The 17,358-nt window shown below is 39.5% G+C and overlaps 1 protein-coding gene across 1 annotated transcript in view; it reads right to left on the bottom strand.

Moving 5' to 3' along the window:
- Positions 1 to 17,358, bottom strand: part of ZFYVE26 (zinc finger FYVE-type containing 26) — a gene marked incomplete at its 5' end in the record, with an annotated part of 48,495 nt that overhangs the window by 3,205 nt on the left and 27,932 nt on the right. Inside the window, 14 exons of the mRNA XM_082000547.1 lie at positions 368 to 427; positions 973 to 1,114; positions 1,996 to 2,198; positions 2,518 to 2,715; positions 4,757 to 4,972; positions 5,826 to 6,035; positions 7,369 to 7,516; positions 8,139 to 8,359; positions 8,449 to 8,570; positions 11,208 to 11,236; positions 12,611 to 12,780; positions 13,719 to 13,876; positions 15,330 to 15,428; positions 16,507 to 16,753. Coding sequence (XP_081856673.1) covers positions 368 to 427; positions 973 to 1,114; positions 1,996 to 2,198; positions 2,518 to 2,715; positions 4,757 to 4,972; positions 5,826 to 6,035; positions 7,369 to 7,516; positions 8,139 to 8,359; positions 8,449 to 8,570; positions 11,208 to 11,236; positions 12,611 to 12,780; positions 13,719 to 13,876; positions 15,330 to 15,428; positions 16,507 to 16,753 — 2,223 coding nt within the window. The remainder of the gene's footprint in view (positions 1 to 367; positions 428 to 972; positions 1,115 to 1,995; positions 2,199 to 2,517; positions 2,716 to 4,756; positions 4,973 to 5,825; positions 6,036 to 7,368; positions 7,517 to 8,138; positions 8,360 to 8,448; positions 8,571 to 11,207; positions 11,237 to 12,610; positions 12,781 to 13,718; positions 13,877 to 15,329; positions 15,429 to 16,506; positions 16,754 to 17,358) is intronic.

Raw genomic sequence — 17,358 nt, 5'->3', positions numbered from 1 at the left:
TCTTTGCGTGGCTATCAGGAAGTGCAGAGAGCTATCAAGTCAGAGCTCTCTACTCACATCTGTGACTGTGGTTTGCCAGGGTTAAGTCATGGAAGAAGGTGCACAGTAAAGCAAAAGCTGTACTTAATTCTTTGTAGGAGCCAATTAGTTTGGAAGTGTCCTACTGAAGCAGCATCTTCATTTCCTTACCAATGCTCCTCCAAATACATCAACATTTAAGACTTGAACTAGTGACTTTTCTTGCAAGAGGTCTTCCTTTTTGGGGATCAAAAGACATTTTGCAAAAAAGTCTTCTGCTTGACCAATTGCTGCTTGCAGGAGTTTCTTTTGTAATAACAGTGCTTGTTTATATCATATTTTTCCATACCTGAAGAACTCTAAATGCAATCCCAAACCCTTCCTCAATGTTTTTGCCTTCCAATATGACCTGAAAAGAGAGGCATAGACAAGTTTGGGGATGTACATTGCTTTTTCATTACATACAGTTAAATTATAACATATTTCCCAATTTTGCCTAGAAGCCAAAAGACAACACATTACTTCAACAGAAAACAGCACCACCCCAACAAGTAGAGCAAATATGGGTTCTATTGTCACACACTGATTCCCTGTGGGACACTGGGCAAGTTACAGATGGAGCTGAGCTGAAGTCAAGAAGGGTTAGAATAATAGCAGTATTTGCCTTGCTTCAAAACACCATAGGATGTATGGTCAAAAGGCACATTACTATTTGGATTTGGGATCTTCTGCCTCTAAAAGTTTGAACTTTGAGGAGAGGAGCTCCAGGTTCTCAGGTTCTCTGCTACTTTGAGGAAAAACATATATTCTTCATGAATGGTAGGTTGCATACATGCACAAGTAACCTGCCCATGAAAAGTACCACAGGCTGCTCCAACCATCAAATGTTTCAACCTGTATATCAACAGTATTGCTGATGATAAACATAGCTATGTTTGAAGCAGCAGTAAGTACCTTGCAAGCAACATCCATTTTCATGTTATTGTTTCCAAAGAGTGTGGGCAAGGAGGAACATGTCATCTGAGAGGTTCCTGAGCTCTCACATCGATGCAGGAACTTTGTTACTTCCATCTGCAGATCAACTGTACTGATGTGCCTAGATACAGGAATAATTCTCACTTTATTTTGAAACAGAGAAAGTGTCAATTATTATTTGTGTGAACTTACTACTTGAACACATTTCTAAATAAGACATATTTCCAAAAAATAATTATTTTAGTTACTTTTTGACTTTGCCTTTTGCATAGCCAAGCGTGCAGCAATGAGATACTTTTCAGATCTGTGCATTCAACGTGCATCACAAGCTAAAGGTGAGCACTTGTTTACCTTACTCCAAAAAAAGTAAGCCAGAGAATCTGCATCCCAAATAAATACCTGCTCCCTCTTTTCCACCTCATCACACAAATTCCCCCCCACTCCTTCAAGTTAGAGTCTAGCTTTAAAAAAAAAAAACAAAACCAAACCACCACCAAAAAACCCAACACAAAGAAAAAAGTCCCTAAGAAAATCATGATATAAAAGCACAAGTACAAATTTGGCTCCTGTAACTGGTATGTAGTTGAATGTTGTGAGTTAAGCCCAGTAGGCAGCTAGGCACCACAAAGCTGCTTGCTTTGTGGAGAGAAGAGGAAGAGTAAAAGCAAGAAAACTTGTGGATCGATATAGTGCATAGCTGTTTATGCATTGTAAGGGTTTTGCTTATTGGTTTTTTTTTAAATTAAAGGAAAAGTAGATGATACACAGACTGGTATTTTTAGTAGAAATAAATGCTCATCTCCTGGGTTGGGTTGTTGGGGGGAAAGGTAATGGGAATCCTGTACTTGCAACTAGATAAAGTCATATTTGGGTCAGGCACAGTTAGCATGTGTTAGCTAAAGCCAACTGAAACACAACCACTAAAAAAAGAAAACAACAAACAAAAAACCCAAAAGCCTGAATTTCCCCTTTCTTATACCTTAGCTTCTTGTTTATAGATACCTTGACACATCTGTAGCAGACATTTTCTTCCGAAAGGTGAATGCCATTTTTTTCCTTCCTGAACTTCTTGAGACCTCCTGCAGATAGACTTTGAGATGGTCCTTGATCTTTAGAAGCCACGTCTGTTTGCCTCCAAGTTCAGTGTAAGACTTTGCTCCATGAGTGAAAAATCTAATGCAGGTCATGGCAGCACGAACATGATCCTAGAAGAAATACACTGAACACTAAGATGGACCAAAGTACACAACGTTCACTAACCGTTGTCCGTACTAAAGTGCCCACACAAAGCAGGCAATGCTCTATTTTCTTTAAAACGGTAGTTAAGCTACTGCAATGTACCAGATCTATGACAAACGCATAGCAGGTCAGCTTCAGTCAGGCTCAGGCCTTCCTATCTGTTTTTCAAGGGTGGAAAGTGGTAAAAATATACTTCTCCATCATGCAGACTTACACCAAAGTGAATAACCAAAAGTCTGAAAGCATTCAACATTTCACTGAGATAGGCACCGACCCTCACGTTACCTTCATGAACTGTTGCAGCTCATACAGAATATGGTAGTAGTTCCTTCTCTGCAAGTATTTGCAGGCTGCAATCAAATAGACCCCCCAGCTCTCCAATCCTGGATCAATAGTTTCCAGCAAGTTCTCCAACATATGCAGTTTTCCACTTTCATAACTTGGAATGAAGATCCCTTCAATAAACACTTCTGATGGGGATTCCTATACAAACATCAGAAAGGTAACTTGAAACAAAGCCACTGTGGCTTGTTGTTTTCCTTATATGGCATAAAGGAGTATCAGGTGACAGAGACAAATAAAATTAACATATACTCTCAGTTGCAAGGGATCTTCGGAGGTCATTTGGTTCAAACTCACACTCGAAGAATAGCTTCCAAGTTAGGTCACGCTGCTCTGGGCCTGTCCAGCCAAGTTCTGAGCATGACCATGTAGGACAATTCAACAGCCTCTCTGGGACCCTGTTCCCATGTCTAAACACCCTTACAGCAAAAACAGTTTTCCTTATATCCAGTTGGAATTTCCCTTGCTCGAAATATTGCCCACTGTCTCTTACCCTTTTACTGTGCACATGTGAGATAAGCCTGGCTCTGTCTTCCCTATAATCACCCACTTGGTAGCTGAAAACAGCACATAGCCTTCTCTTCAAGCTGGAAAAAATGAGATCTATCACTCTCCTGACATATCATGTGCTTCTGGCCCCTAGCCACTTTGGTGGCATTCCATTAGACTTGCTTTGACAATGCCGGTTTTGTACTTGGGAACACAAAACTGTGCGCAATATTTCAGATGGAACCTCACAAGTAGTGAGCTGAGGGGGATATTTATCACCCTTGACCTCCTGACTATGGTCTTGCAAATGCAGCCTCACGTATTAATGTTATTATGGAAAGAAGCATGTGTGACAACATGGGCTGCATAAATGTTTTAAAGACATGATATGGATTTTTTTTTTTTAAATCTCCAAGTAAGTTACAAACTACAAAGCCTGTACACATAAAACGTTTTGAAACAACTAACTGCAAAACATTTCATCAGAAGCCTAGTACCTTACAGCTTTAAGGTAACAAACCTTCTTCTCTAGTTTGCATGATCACTATCAGTCTCCTTGTCCAAAACTTCCACATCAAATTGTATGACTAGAGTATTTTCAAAAACTTCTACTTAACTAGTGAAATTATTTCACCAACATTGCAAAAATGTGCAACTTCTCTTTGAAGGCAGACTTAAACCGAAATAAAGGACAGATTTGAAAAGCAAATTTAATATGCAGATGAGTATATGAGCTTAGAATTACTGATGATACAATAAGAAAGCAGAGCTGATAAGACAATGTAATTTTCTATTAATAAAGCTCATAAGCAGACTGAAGATAATGGAATTTCATGTTTCAAGTTGTACATTCCCAATAAGAATTATTTCAAATAATAAGTAAAAAAAAAAATCAGTACATCAAACACAAGCAGAGAAACTTAAAGAAAACAAACAAAACCCCGCACACTTACCAGCTTTCAAGCTGGTGAGATGTAATGGATTCATATCTCCTAAGAAGCAGCCTTAATGAATTAGTGAGAAACTTGTTAGAATAATTTCTAGGCTTAGCTGTAATTTAGCACCCACAGAACTGTTTTCTCCAGACATTCTTCAGGCCTCCTATATTATGCAGTTTTCCTAAGGGAGAATTGGAAACTACTTTTTGGCTTCTCTAGATTTCTGTCCTCTGGGACATGCTCCTGTATTCCCTTATATTCCTACCGGTTACAGAAGTGCAAACACGGGTCTCTGATTCAACAAACGATATCAAGAGACAGAGCCACTGTGATAGAGAGTAAAGGGTCTACTATTATTGGCATACTGGAATTCAAAGTTTTCCTTCTGTCTTCTGAACTATATGACAATAGTCCCAGGTTTTCAGCTTTGTAGAAAAAAGACAAAGTGCTGTTGATGCAGGACCTCTATGAAAAAAAAATAAAGCACTTTCTCCTCTCTAGAAGCCACTGTTTCACCACATCGGGGAAGAGAGATTAAAGACAAGATCTAAAGATCAAAGTTATTTTTTCATGTCCCTGAATTCTTATCAGTCACTGGATAGTCAGTTCTGTAACAACATTTAGGACCTCAGAATACTGTGCAGAAAAACATCCAGAACGCTGCATGATGCTTATTACCATCTTAGACTGGCCTCGAAGTCCTATTAGCTACTTTTCAAATTTAATTTTAGGTGATGGCAAATTAGATCACTGACCTTATTTAACAAGTGAAGCAGTGCTTCTCTCATACAGTCATGCCTCATGTAAAAGCTTATTATCGCCAGGTTAGTGCCATAACTATGTAAATAGAACAAGCACTCTTGATAGTAGCTGTTGTGTTGAATCTTCCCCTCACACATCATCTCCAGAGACAGACTTCTCGTTCTCAGTGTTGCTTCAAGTTCCCTCAATGTGGCAAAGTAATCATCATCCTGCCATTAAAACAGAGAATCAATGATAAGTGATGAGTAAGAAGAAAACTTTCTTTTCAGTTAGGTCTTGTTGCTCAGCCCTGAAGCATTTCTGTCATTGCTGTTTTTAAAATAGATACCGCTTTAGAGGTGTGAGAATCCAGTAATGCTTTTTATAAGCACTAGCCTGGAACCCTGCTATCAACGGAGGTGCTGAATGTTGCTGTAGCTAGCATGGCTGTTTCCAGGGACAGACAGGAGGCTTGTTTATTTAAACACAATTCCACTGTCAACAGCTACTTCAAGAACCTAGTTCAAACAGGCTCTTTTATTCTCCTAAAATATGTACTACTAAGAGGTCTTTCATCATTATGATTCTGCAGCTAGTACTAAAAGTCATTTTTTGGTACCTAATCAGAACTTCCAGAGCTAATCCCAAACCATGAAATAGTGCTTTTTGACAAATAAAGAAGACTGACATAGCATTTGTAAATTCTCCTTTCAATTCCTGCAAAGTTATAAGAGTTTCAGTAGAAAAATGGCATCACCGCAGCATCGCAATATATTGTTGTGATTGAGTTTATTTCCTCAGACTGTAGTAATACCACGTTAACCAGTACAGCTTCTTTCCCCTCCACTAAGCATGCCCCAAATTACTATAAAATGCAATGATCTGCTGCTCAGTCACCAATTCGCTGTGATGAAACAGCTAACAAACTTCTCAACAATATTCAGTTTGCAATATGCAATCATGACAAAAGAAGGAAAAAAACTAACACCTGATATTGTAACATGCATCGCTATAAGACGTGTATTAAAACATTACTTGGCTTTGCTATAGCCCTTCAGAGCAGACAGAACAGAAGACTCTTACTGCAATGAGTATGGGCTTCACTGTGGACTCCAGGTACTGTATCACATCCTGGACCAGCCTTGAACCATGGTTCAGCTGGTTTAGATCCATAGGTGGCTTTAAACATCGGTTAAACTTCTCTCTTGCTGAACTTAAATTTCCAGCTTTAAGACAAGCCATGCCCCAGGCATGCCATGCTCCGCCTGGATCCAATCCAGATTTTGTAGACACCTAAAATCAAAATCGTTTGTTAATATTGCAACACAGTCACAGTAGAGAAAACAGGAAAAGTGGCTTACCACGCAGTCTGTGATTGTGACCTTTCGCTTCCTAGAGCACATTTCCCGTTAAAAACAAAACAAAACATGAAAAGTGTTGATTATTTCTGTATTACTGGCACAAAATGCCAACTACCAAAACACCCATAATCTCCAAATGTGGAAGTACTTTTTATTGTGCAAGTTTAAGCAACTATTTATCTGCGAAATTTGAAGTTCAGCAGTTTGAAAACTCATGCTATTTTTACATCCACTTTTCTAAAGCGGATAATTTTTACAGAGCAGAATTCATCAGGTTTGTGGTTTAAAAAACAGCAACAGAAGATGCTTCATGAACCACCAGGAAATTTTTTATTTCACATAGAATCATAGAATCTTTGGGTTGGAAGGGATCCGTTAAGGTCATCTAGTCCAAACCCCCTGCAGTGAGCAGGGACATCTTCAACTAGATCAGGTTGCTCCGAGCCCTGTCCAACCTGACCTTGAATGTTTCCAGGGTTGGGGCATCTACCACCTCTCTGAGCAACCTGTGCCAGTGTTTCACCACCCTCATGGTGAAAAATTTCTTCCTTATATCTGATCCTTTCAATCAGTTGAAATCTGATCAAATTTATTCCTGATTTTCTTTAGTAGACCAGCTGCCTTTAAACATGGGCTGTTTTTATTCAAATAGGTCATCTATTCCTCCTATTTATTACCCCTTAAAAATCCTAATCCTGTTTGTAATACCATAATTCTGTTCTTAAACTGCAACACCATAAAATGGAGCTTATAAAATCCTGGGAGCAGGAGTAAGACAGAAGATGACAAACCATACCAGATGACCTCTGATAGACATATTTGCCACCATTGCTGATTTCCAAGTAAATGATTGGGAAAGGTGCATTACTAGTATCTGCCGTGGGGTTACAGACAAATGAAAACAAACATACAAGCTTCAGATAAATTCCTGCTACAAAGGATGTCTCAGCCCTTCTGTTGGATGCAAGATTCCTCCATTTAATGACTTTCTTGCAGTTAGTCCATTCCAATTTTAATTGTACTGGGAGATAAGGCCCCTACCCTCCCATTCAGTGGCCTGCTCCACAGCTGAAGGAATTTCCTTCTCAGAACTTTTTCCAGTGTTCAGAAAATTAATTCTTCCTTGTTTAAAAACTTAATCCCAGTTTGTAACTGTTTAAATACTGTCCATTTCACACATTGCATCCATCTGAACTCAGAAGAGAAAAAAAACAAAAGCCACTACAGAAGCATTATTAACACTGACATCGCTCCATTGTCATTACCTCTATAGCTAGTTGGTAGTACTCTGCTTCCAGAAGCCGATTTCTTAATCTTGTTACTGCTGCAGGGAGAAGAATCTGATCCAGAGATGGTATGGGACGGTAGGCAGCAGCAACCAAAATATTCAACACATCCACTTTGCTGATGTAGCTAGGAGAAAACAAAGAGGTTAAAAAAACACATACACTTACACTATTATCATACACTTAAAGAACTTTTATGTCAAAGACAACTCTTAGAACAGTGGTTCCTAATCACCGGTACACCAGGTTTCTCCATCCATCATACTATCCTATTCAGACTACTTTTTATTGGGTTTTTTAACATGTTCAGTGGAACACTGGCAGATGCTGATTGCAGACACCTATTATTATATATTACCAAATCAAAATAGTACATGTTAAATTTATATTTAAATTTTAAGCTCTGTAGGTCAGAACCTGAGGAGAGCGTAAAACGCTCATTCTCAGGAAGCGCAGGTTCAAAATCCTATATTGAAATCCAGATTGAAAGCAGATATACAATATCAGAAGTAAAAAATTTACCCCAGTCTTGTGAATTATTTCTCCCTACTCTGAGAGTTATCTCAGTAATTATTATGTAGTCATATTACTTGAATTTCTATTATTTGAACTCTTACATTATGAACTTCTTGTTTAAAATGTCCACAGTACAATCACTAAACAACTCTCCCAGCCTCCACTCCCCAGTAAAAAAGGATAATGGTCTTGACAATACCTCAATACATCCTAGTGAATATCTGATAAATCACCTGTCACAGACAGCTAGATCTTGGCTCCTTCCAGCTTTTACAAACATCATTTTGGCACTGAAGAGCAATTGTTTCATGATGTCCATAAGGAGACCAGCATCCACCTCAGGATTAGTGAGCCCTTGGGACAATTTGCAGCAGTGCTCTATCAGCTGGTGGCCACACACTATGCTGTCGCTGTGTAGGCTAAGGATGGCAATGCACAAGGAAGAGCTGGGAGCCTAACGATTCAAGGAAAGACAGAAAAACACGGGTGTTAAGGTAGCTCACCAGGAAACTGCTTATATTGGACTCTTTCTCCAGACCTCACCTGTTCATAATAAAATTCACTGCGTACAATTTCATTCTCCTCTTCGTTCAGGGAAAAAATCCATTCAAGCTCAGTCACCTGGGGTATTCGCACCACTGTGGAATATTCATTATTAGAAGTTTCTGCAGCCAAAATAAAACACCAGGCAGAATCATTGTACAAGAAGCCATAAACCTGGCTAAGGACACATAATGCAGAGTAACTCCTACACACTCATAAAAGTTATTTGTAATCCTCTCATTGTGCCACTTCCTGTCAGTATCACATGTCCAGCACACAGATTACAGAAACATTTCCATTCCTTAGCAGGCTGCCAAATGGTACCTAAACTTACTCTCACTGTTACCAACACCCTGTCACCAAAAACTGGCTCAGTAACATGTCTTCAAATGATTATGCAACTCTCATCCTACTGGACATCAAGCGTAGCAACCTCCCCTCTTTAGCCTTCCCTCAGGCAAGTTACTAAATATTTCTGAGCAGGAGGGAAGTGGAAATATGAGAGCTGTGGGTTACAGCTAAAAAGGATAACTGAAGAATCACTTGTAAAGGAAAGGGTAAATTGACTTAACTGCCTGTATCTTCTTTTTAGAATTCAGGTTACTTGAACATATAGTCCAGCAGCTTTATGACAAAAGATTGTGAGAAGATGAGCTAATTCCTTACATTAAGTTTTCAGATGAAAGAGTACTGCAGAAAACTGGAATTTTGATCAATTGATTCAGGAAATTTCATTTCTGTGAAAAGTGTTTTTCTTTCCTCCAGATTAGGGAAATTTCTGTTTTGAAATTAGTAACCCAGAATAGCTACAAATGACATACTGTTTGTTATCTGAGTGCAGCTGAGAATGCACAAGTCTCCTGATGCTCAAGCTTGTGCTTGTGGTTCCTGGCAGAAAAACAATGGCCAATCTCACAATGCTAAGAAATAGAGAATAATGCTAATTTGCTACCATTTCCCCTGATCAACTTCCTCTTCTCCCTGGAAAAACTTAAAAAAAAAAAAGTCTCAAAATTCACTGTTCTAGGTTTTACAGAAGGACTGTTAAGACTGTTGAGTAACTCTAAAACTGTAGGATGAATTAAAAAAAGAAAAAAAGAGAAACGCCATTTTGAAATTGAACTGGAATAATTACAATAAACCAGACGTGAAAATATTTGATAAGCCCTCTTCACAGTCTCATCAGATAAGTTAGAAAAGCAGAACAAAACACTTTCCCTCTTAAATCTGAGATTTCCATACTGTTCTTATTTGCTCCTACTGAATCATACAGGCCCAGTGCTGTAGAGCAATGCTGTAGGCAAAGAGAAAGACCTAACCAGAAGCAGCAGCTCAGAAACTACATTTCAGCTGTTTCAGTCTTGTAACAAAGGTAACAGTAAAGCAACCTTCTGTCAACAGAAAAAAAAAAAAAAAAAAAAGCTCAAATAGCCCATCATACTTAAAAAGGGACTCCCACCTGGAGTCCTGTGTCCAGCTCTGGGGCCCTCAGCACAGGAAAGACATGGACCTGTTGGAAGAGGGTCCAGAGGAGGCCGCAAAAATGACCAGAGGGATGGAACACCTCTCCCAGGAGGACAGGCTGAGAGAGTCGGAGTTGTTCAGCCTGGAGAAGAGAAGGCTCTGGGGAGACGATATTGTGGCCTTCCAGTACTTAAAGGGGCTTATAAGAAAGATGGGGACAGACTTTTTAGCAGGGCCTGTAGTGACAGGACAAGGGGTAATGGTTTTAAACTAGAAGAGGGTAGATTTAGACTAGATAGAAGGAAGAAATTTTTCACCATGAGGCTGGTGAAATGCTGGCACAGGTTGCCCAGAGAGGTGGTAGATGCCCCATCCCTGGAAACATTCCAGGTCAGGTTGGACGGGGCTCTGAGCAACCTGATCTACTTGAAGATGTCCCTGCTCATTGCAGGGGGGTTGGACTAGGTGACTTTCAAGGGTCCCTTCCAACCCAAAGATTCTATGATTCCAAGTAAGGAAAAATTCTCATTTGTTTTGTAGCACAAATGCGAATTTTGCACCATGTTTCACATTACTGCTATTAAGCACTTCAGTAACTGTGTTTTGGTCTGCCAGAATTTCATGCCAGTGTAGGAAAATTTTGCAGAATCACTTCAAACACCAGACTAAGCAACAAAGAGTAAATACCTTCTGAGGAAAAATGACAGAGGAAAAAGAAAAAGTCAACTAAATTTTATTATTCCTGAAGTGTTATGATGTTAGATGTCGAAATTGAGGCACTGAAGATAAATTACTAGTCTGTATTCACACAACTAGTAAAGGAGATGGAACTCAAGACCCAGGGGCCTCATCCTATGCTACCTTCAGCCAGCATGGGATATCAAACACCACAGCACACTGCAGTGGTATTCAGAGTTGTACTATTATGGTTTGTAAAAAGAAGGTCACTCAGCACAGCTCTGTAGTGGGCTAATTAATTTCTACTCATACCACAGTCTCTCACTGACTGTTTCTAGCATGCAAAGTGTATTCTCCAACTCTTGATTTTCAGTTCCTTCCTTTAACCCCCATCCAGTACATTCAATATTGGCTCAGACACCTCCCCTAAATCTCAATTTCCATTCACAGAAGTTTGGAATGCTCAATTTCACCCTGCACATGCAAAAACCATTAGTGATATTTTGTAAATGAAGTTTTGATCACAGATCAGCTGCAACTAGATGTATCTACCTCTAACTCTGCTGCTAATCAGGCACTTGAAAAAAATTGAAGTTTAACATTACTCCATTCCTTACCTTCCACTTGGTCCTCATCTTCTTTTCTGCTGTAATAAAATGACAGAATGAAACATCATGCCTACTCCAGTGAGGAAAACATAGGTTTTAAAAGAGAGATCAATATGGCTAGCTTCTGCAGAACACTATCTTGTAAAAATCCAACATCTCTCTCCCTCTACCCTCTCTGACCCATTGCCCCGCCCCTACCCCCTGTTGTCTGGAAATCTAAGATCCTGCCTCTGCATTGTTGTATTTCAGCTACACCAAGTACTTAAGTTCTTATAACCCTCTGTGGGAATAGTTCTGTTGTAAGCATCATAAAAAAGCAGACACTGAGAACAAGAAGAACTGCCCCATATCAGAATATGTCAGAGCTAAAACGAAGTTTTTGGCATCCAGGTCTCTGCCCTTAAGATTTAGTTGGTTTTGATACACAAATAGGGTGAGTATAAAAACCCCAGACACTTAAGCAATTAAAACATGACAGGTGGCATTCAAGCTCATTGCTAGGCTCTGCTGACCTAATCTGGCAGTGCAAGCAACCATTCTGACGCAAATTGGTTCAGCTAGAGGTGACTGCATGTTTTTTCAGAGGTTCTTTTTCAGATCTGCACAGCATTCCTCATTTCCTAGCAAGCCTGCTGATACTGCCGCAGCAGATACTGCTAGCTGCAGGCTTGCTAGGAAAAGAGGAAATGCAGCCGAAAGCGCAGATGGAAAGAGTGAGTTTTACTCTCTGTGACTCTGTCAAGCCTGCTGATAACAGTAATCAGCTATGGTAGTATCAGCAGGCTTGACAGGGTCACAGAGAGTAAAACTCACTCTTTTCAGCCGCACTTTTCACCAGCTGGCCTAACATATACACAACAAATTTCAGTCTAATTCTCAGCTTAAAGCAACCACATCATGAAAGTTTGTCATCACAGCTGTCCCTTTTATTAAGGCCAGCTTCAGAGCCTAGCTAATCATGAACTTGCTTTTGAATCCCCAAGGGTTCAAGGAGCTGTAGTCAAGGGATTATGGAATAACATTAAAACACTGATGTTCAGCAGAGCTAGTCAACATGTGATGTTAATCCAGGAGCCAAGTAAACTGCACAAAACTTCGTCACACTGTAGTAGTTTGTGCTGAGTATGTTTTGCATCAAAGCATTAAATTCTTAGGTATAATGATCATTTGATGCTTAAAGAATTAAAGACCTTGTTGCCTGGCTCTCCAGTGTTCTTTCTAATACAAAAAGTAAACTGAGGCATCGGGAATATCCCCACGCCTATCAAACCTGAAAATCCCAACAGCTGGAGGCCAAAAAGCTGATGTTGTTATATTATCCACATAAACCTAAATGCTTATTTCTCTCTCATTCCATTCATGTACTCTGCTGTGCTGATGAAATTGAGGAGAACTAGAATGGAAGGACTTACGGGCTTGTGTCTTGTACCAAGCCAGGCAGATATTCTCTGTTGTAGTAGGTATAGCATTGATCGCATACACGGGACAGATTTTCTCTGCAAGCTTCTACTGCCATTTTCTTGGTGGAGCAAGAGCTACACACCAGCCTGCCACAGCGTCTGCAGTGATGGCGCCTGTTAAACTAAGCGCAAGAAGTCATGGATGTGCAACAGAAAGAATTTACTGAAGTCCCCTCGTATATCTGCCTCCACTCATGACTAAACTTACTCCATTTGAAGAGAGGAAACACCATGCACGATAAGGCTTTTCAGAATTATACAGTGATTGATTCTCACTGTTACAATACCTTTCTGGAGAGGGCATGGCAAAGTAAAAAAAGAAAACCAAATACAAAACACAAAACCCAGAGGCAGGTATTTAAAACATGTTTGCTGCAGTCTTGGCCTTTCCACTATTTAAGTTGTCCCAATTTTGATCACAGTGCTAATTAGATCATCTCTTGTAAAAGTCTGTAAAAGTCAGAAGCCATAGACTGTCCTGACACTTAATAGTTTCCAAATTCAAAAGCAACAGATACTTTGAGAAAACAGTACTGTTTCTATGCAATAGAAAATAACAGACTGCCAGCACACCTGCAAAACTCAAAATTGAAATTGCTCTTCTCCCTTAGAGCACCAATACAATTGCTCAAGTACTCTATGAAACAACAGGTTTTAGAAAAGTGTAATCAACAGCAAAGATTATATTTTCTATATCGGTAATCTGAATTATATGATGTTCATGTTATTTATCACCAGCATAGTCAACTAGACAGCTTTTTGAAGTATTAGTACTGCTATTACACATTTCTGAAGTCTCACAGATCTGATGACCAGATTCCCTCTTTAGGCTCTATCACTTCACAGGACTCTGCAAGGAGCTAAATGTTGACAGTCTCCTCAACTACATTAAAGACAAACTAATGGCTAAATATCAAAGGGCTGGCAATCTTGTCAGGCCTACACTGGTGCAGACACACTTGCTAAAGTAGCTAGTGTCTTTTAGGAAACAGACTATGAGCAAGTGTTCATATTAAGGTCACAGTTCTAAGAATGTCTGTAGTTTGTTTTTGCTCCTTACCATAGTAAAGCGTTCAGTTTTGCAAACCATACATATTGTTTCAGTGTCATCAGGTATCCATTGCTGCTTTGGTGGTGGCTTCTCAGGTGGCACGAATTCTTGAGGAAACAAATTCTGCTGCAGACTTCTGTCTCTGGGACTTGCAGATATGGTCACACCTTAAAAAGAGCCAGGCCAAGAAAAACATGGAATGGGATTTAAGCTGTTTAGTGGAGTCTTGAATACCAGAAAACACTACAGAGACTTACTGAGGTTATAAGATCTTTCTGGCTCACAAGACAACTACCGTTATCTTTCAGTTAGGCATGGCAGAATAACATTGTGTAAGGAATATATACGCTTTAAGCTAAAATTGTAAGATTGTAAACTTACAGTACTTCAATACCGATAAGCAAGAGTACATGCTTATTAATAGACCTTTACCATAACAATTAGAGAAGCACAAGACAACTTGTCCACACCTGTTCCTGTATCATAAGCAGAGACTTAGATGAGGAAGAAAAAAAATACCCTGGTATATGGATACCAAAAAGCCCTTTAGCATAAAATACCACTTTAAGGATACCCAGTGTTGACATTCCTGAAGACTGAGACTTTTCTTTGTTATCTCAGGAGAGGTGTGTTATGGCTAGCAACAGCATATCCCTCCCTGTTCTGGTCCCCTTTACAATCTACTGTGGGGAAGTCAGTTCAAAGAGGCAGGAGTTTTAGTCTTTGGCCTTCAGGATCTTTGACCTTGCTGATGAAACACTCATTGAATCAAGTTTACAGTATTAGACAGGCTTTTAGTTTATATGATGTGAGCCAGTTACACTACAGGCTAATTAAAAAGTCCAACATGTCATTGCAGCCCTGCAAGCCACTTTCTGTGTACACGAAAGAAAAAATTCCAATAAAGCTAACTCACGCTCATCCAAGTAGATACTGGATTGCAAAGGACCACTAGAGGACAATGCATTCAAGCTTTGTAACAACATACAGATATTCAGCTGACCATTATGAGAAAAACCGAAGAGCTACACAGCCCAATCCAAGATGTTGCTGTCACTTCACGTAGGCACGGCAAGAACCGTCTTTGGTTCAGGATACAAAACCAGAGAACAGTTCAGACACTCTAAGCTGTAGATCAGGATATCACTGTGCAGCTCTAGTTCAGGCCCATCACTTGCTGAGAATCACCAGCCTTGGAGGTCTGAGGTTATTGCAAGTTATTCACCAAGAGAACAGACTGTGCATCTCTCAATACATATCCTCCAAAAAGCGCATCTCTTGCATTAGATGCTGAATGGAACCTATGTGGTTGTTTTTAAACCACAAATATTCTTCAACTGTTTTGGTTTAAATTATTTTGTTTCTATTTATTTGTGTTTGAGGACTGAATGAAGCCTCTCAGACAATACAAGATGTGCTATTTCCTTCAGGTCACTTCTTGTTCCCTTTAAGTTTTCTTTTAATTAGGCCCAAAGCACCCAACTGTAGAGAGCTACTAACCTGCATTAAATGTGACCCAAGTTACTATTAAGCAGTGGGACACACATACATAGGAGAAAAAACAAATAAGAACAGGTTGAAAGAAAATGGCACCAAATGGCACCAAGGTTTTAACCTTACCAGTAAAGCTGACAGGAGATAGTTCTGACGATCCCGATTTAGACAGTGCTTCACACTCAAATACCTGACTGAGACTTTCTTGGATACGTATCAGAGAATCTAGGACAAAGGGAAGAAAAAAAAAAAAATCAGAACAATACTGGCCATATATCTACCTATTTTCACAAACATTAGAGGAATCCATTCACAGGAGTATGTAAGAATGTCAGCACAAAATCAGACTAGTTATCTAATTACAAATTACTATGTTTTAATGAAAATAGCCCACAACAATTCATGCAAAACTATATAAAATTCAATGACCTAAAACACAGAGAAAAAGATCCTTATCAAAGTAATGGACTTGCTAATAATAGGCATAGGAATAATACAGCAGAGAATAAGTATCAGATGTGAAAACAATCAGTTGACACAAGATGCTCATGGCAAATGTTAAATGCTTCACAACACAGTGGAAGGAACATACTTTGAAAGTGATAGGTCATTTGGCAGGAAAAAAAAGGTAAGTCTGATGCTTTTATGTTAGCATGAGCTGCATCTTTAAATCATGAAATGAAGTCTACATTTGGAAACTGGCATAAAGCAAGCGGGTAGGTGTAAGATACAGATAGGTAGACATGTCATGCGCTTTTAACAGAGAGAAACAAAAGCCCTGGACTTGATCTGCAGCACACTCTGCTGTTCCAGTTCTAAAACCCTGAAAGTAGAGAGCCAAATGCAGAAGAATCGAAGGCAACATGGACGAGAAGGGATTGGCAAACCAGAACCATGCTAAGAATGTTAAATAGAACTCCAAGTTTAAAAGTCTTTTGTACAAAAAAAGGAACAGGACTCTGGTAGGAGGCAAGACTATGGAAGACTAAATCCCCATTTTATTTGGGGAAACATGCAGTTGGCTGCAGGTTTTAGAACTGCTCAATTTTGCATTAAACAGGAATGAAATAAAATTGAACAATATCATGTAGGAAAAGACACCCCAAAAAGGAGCAACAGAGGAAAGTCCGAGAAACTTTTGAAGCTGTTCGTCCTTGAGAACATCTATACAAGAAAGGCAAAGACTTTAAGAGGAAGACTGGAGACATACATATAAAATGTTGTGGCACAACTGGTAAATGATTCTGGGGGAAAATTTGCCCTTCTTTCCAAAGTGAAAAACAGCATTCTCAAGGACAGTCACCTGATCTCTTTTCTTTTAATGCAAAAGGGAAGTTGAGAGCTTTTTCTGCATACTTGGAGAGCAAATTGTCAATGTCTTCTACAGTAAAACCAATTTCCTGTCCAGCTAAGAGTTGGTGCAGTGTCTGTACAGCGACAGCTACCCAGTCCACCTTCATATTCATGAGGAGCTGTTCCAGCATGAGCAGTGGTCTGGAGGAGAGGTGGAAGTAGTTAACACGGGAGAGCTCAGGCAGAGTCAGCAGCACCTGAGACACAAGGAAAAAAGTGTGTGTTAAAGTTATACACCTTCAGATCTGTGAGATTAAAGACAAGAAACTAGCACAGCGCCTTATGCAGAGAACGGAATAACACAGAGACCAAGAAATGGAGGTGGGACTTCTCAGACCTATTCCTACTTCTGTTACAGAATTACTGAGTGGACTTGCAGAAATTACTTAGCTTCCACTTTCCCATTCTATAAAACACTGCTTCATTTCAGAGGCAGTTGAAGAGCGGAGAGCATTTTGTGACCCTGTGACAAATATGTTGTAGCAGGGTAGAGCACATTCTCTTACTAAAATAAGCTTATAAAAAGAATATTAGCCCAATCCTTATCCTTCCATAATTTAAGGAAATGTCGAGAGGAGAAAACAGGAGCAATTCTCCTAAAGATGGATAGTTAATATGGATACTTTCCAAATTAGATCATGTCTTCAAAAGAGACAGGTAAGAAAACAGGAAACCCAGCAAAATACTGCTGTGGCACACACTGAGCAAGCTGCTATTTGTAGTCCTACGACAAAATAGGTATTAACAAAAGCACTGCATTTTGTTTACATATAAGATACCGGACTAAGGTAATCTTCTGATT

The sequence above is a fragment of the Phaethon aethereus genome, assembly GCF_964289735.1.
Source record: "Phaethon aethereus genome assembly, chromosome: 5".
Lineage (NCBI taxonomy): Eukaryota > Metazoa > Chordata > Aves > Phaethontiformes > Phaethontidae > Phaethon > Phaethon aethereus.
The sequence above is the reverse complement of the archived record's forward strand: the minus strand, read 5'-3'. Positions and strand labels throughout refer to the sequence as shown.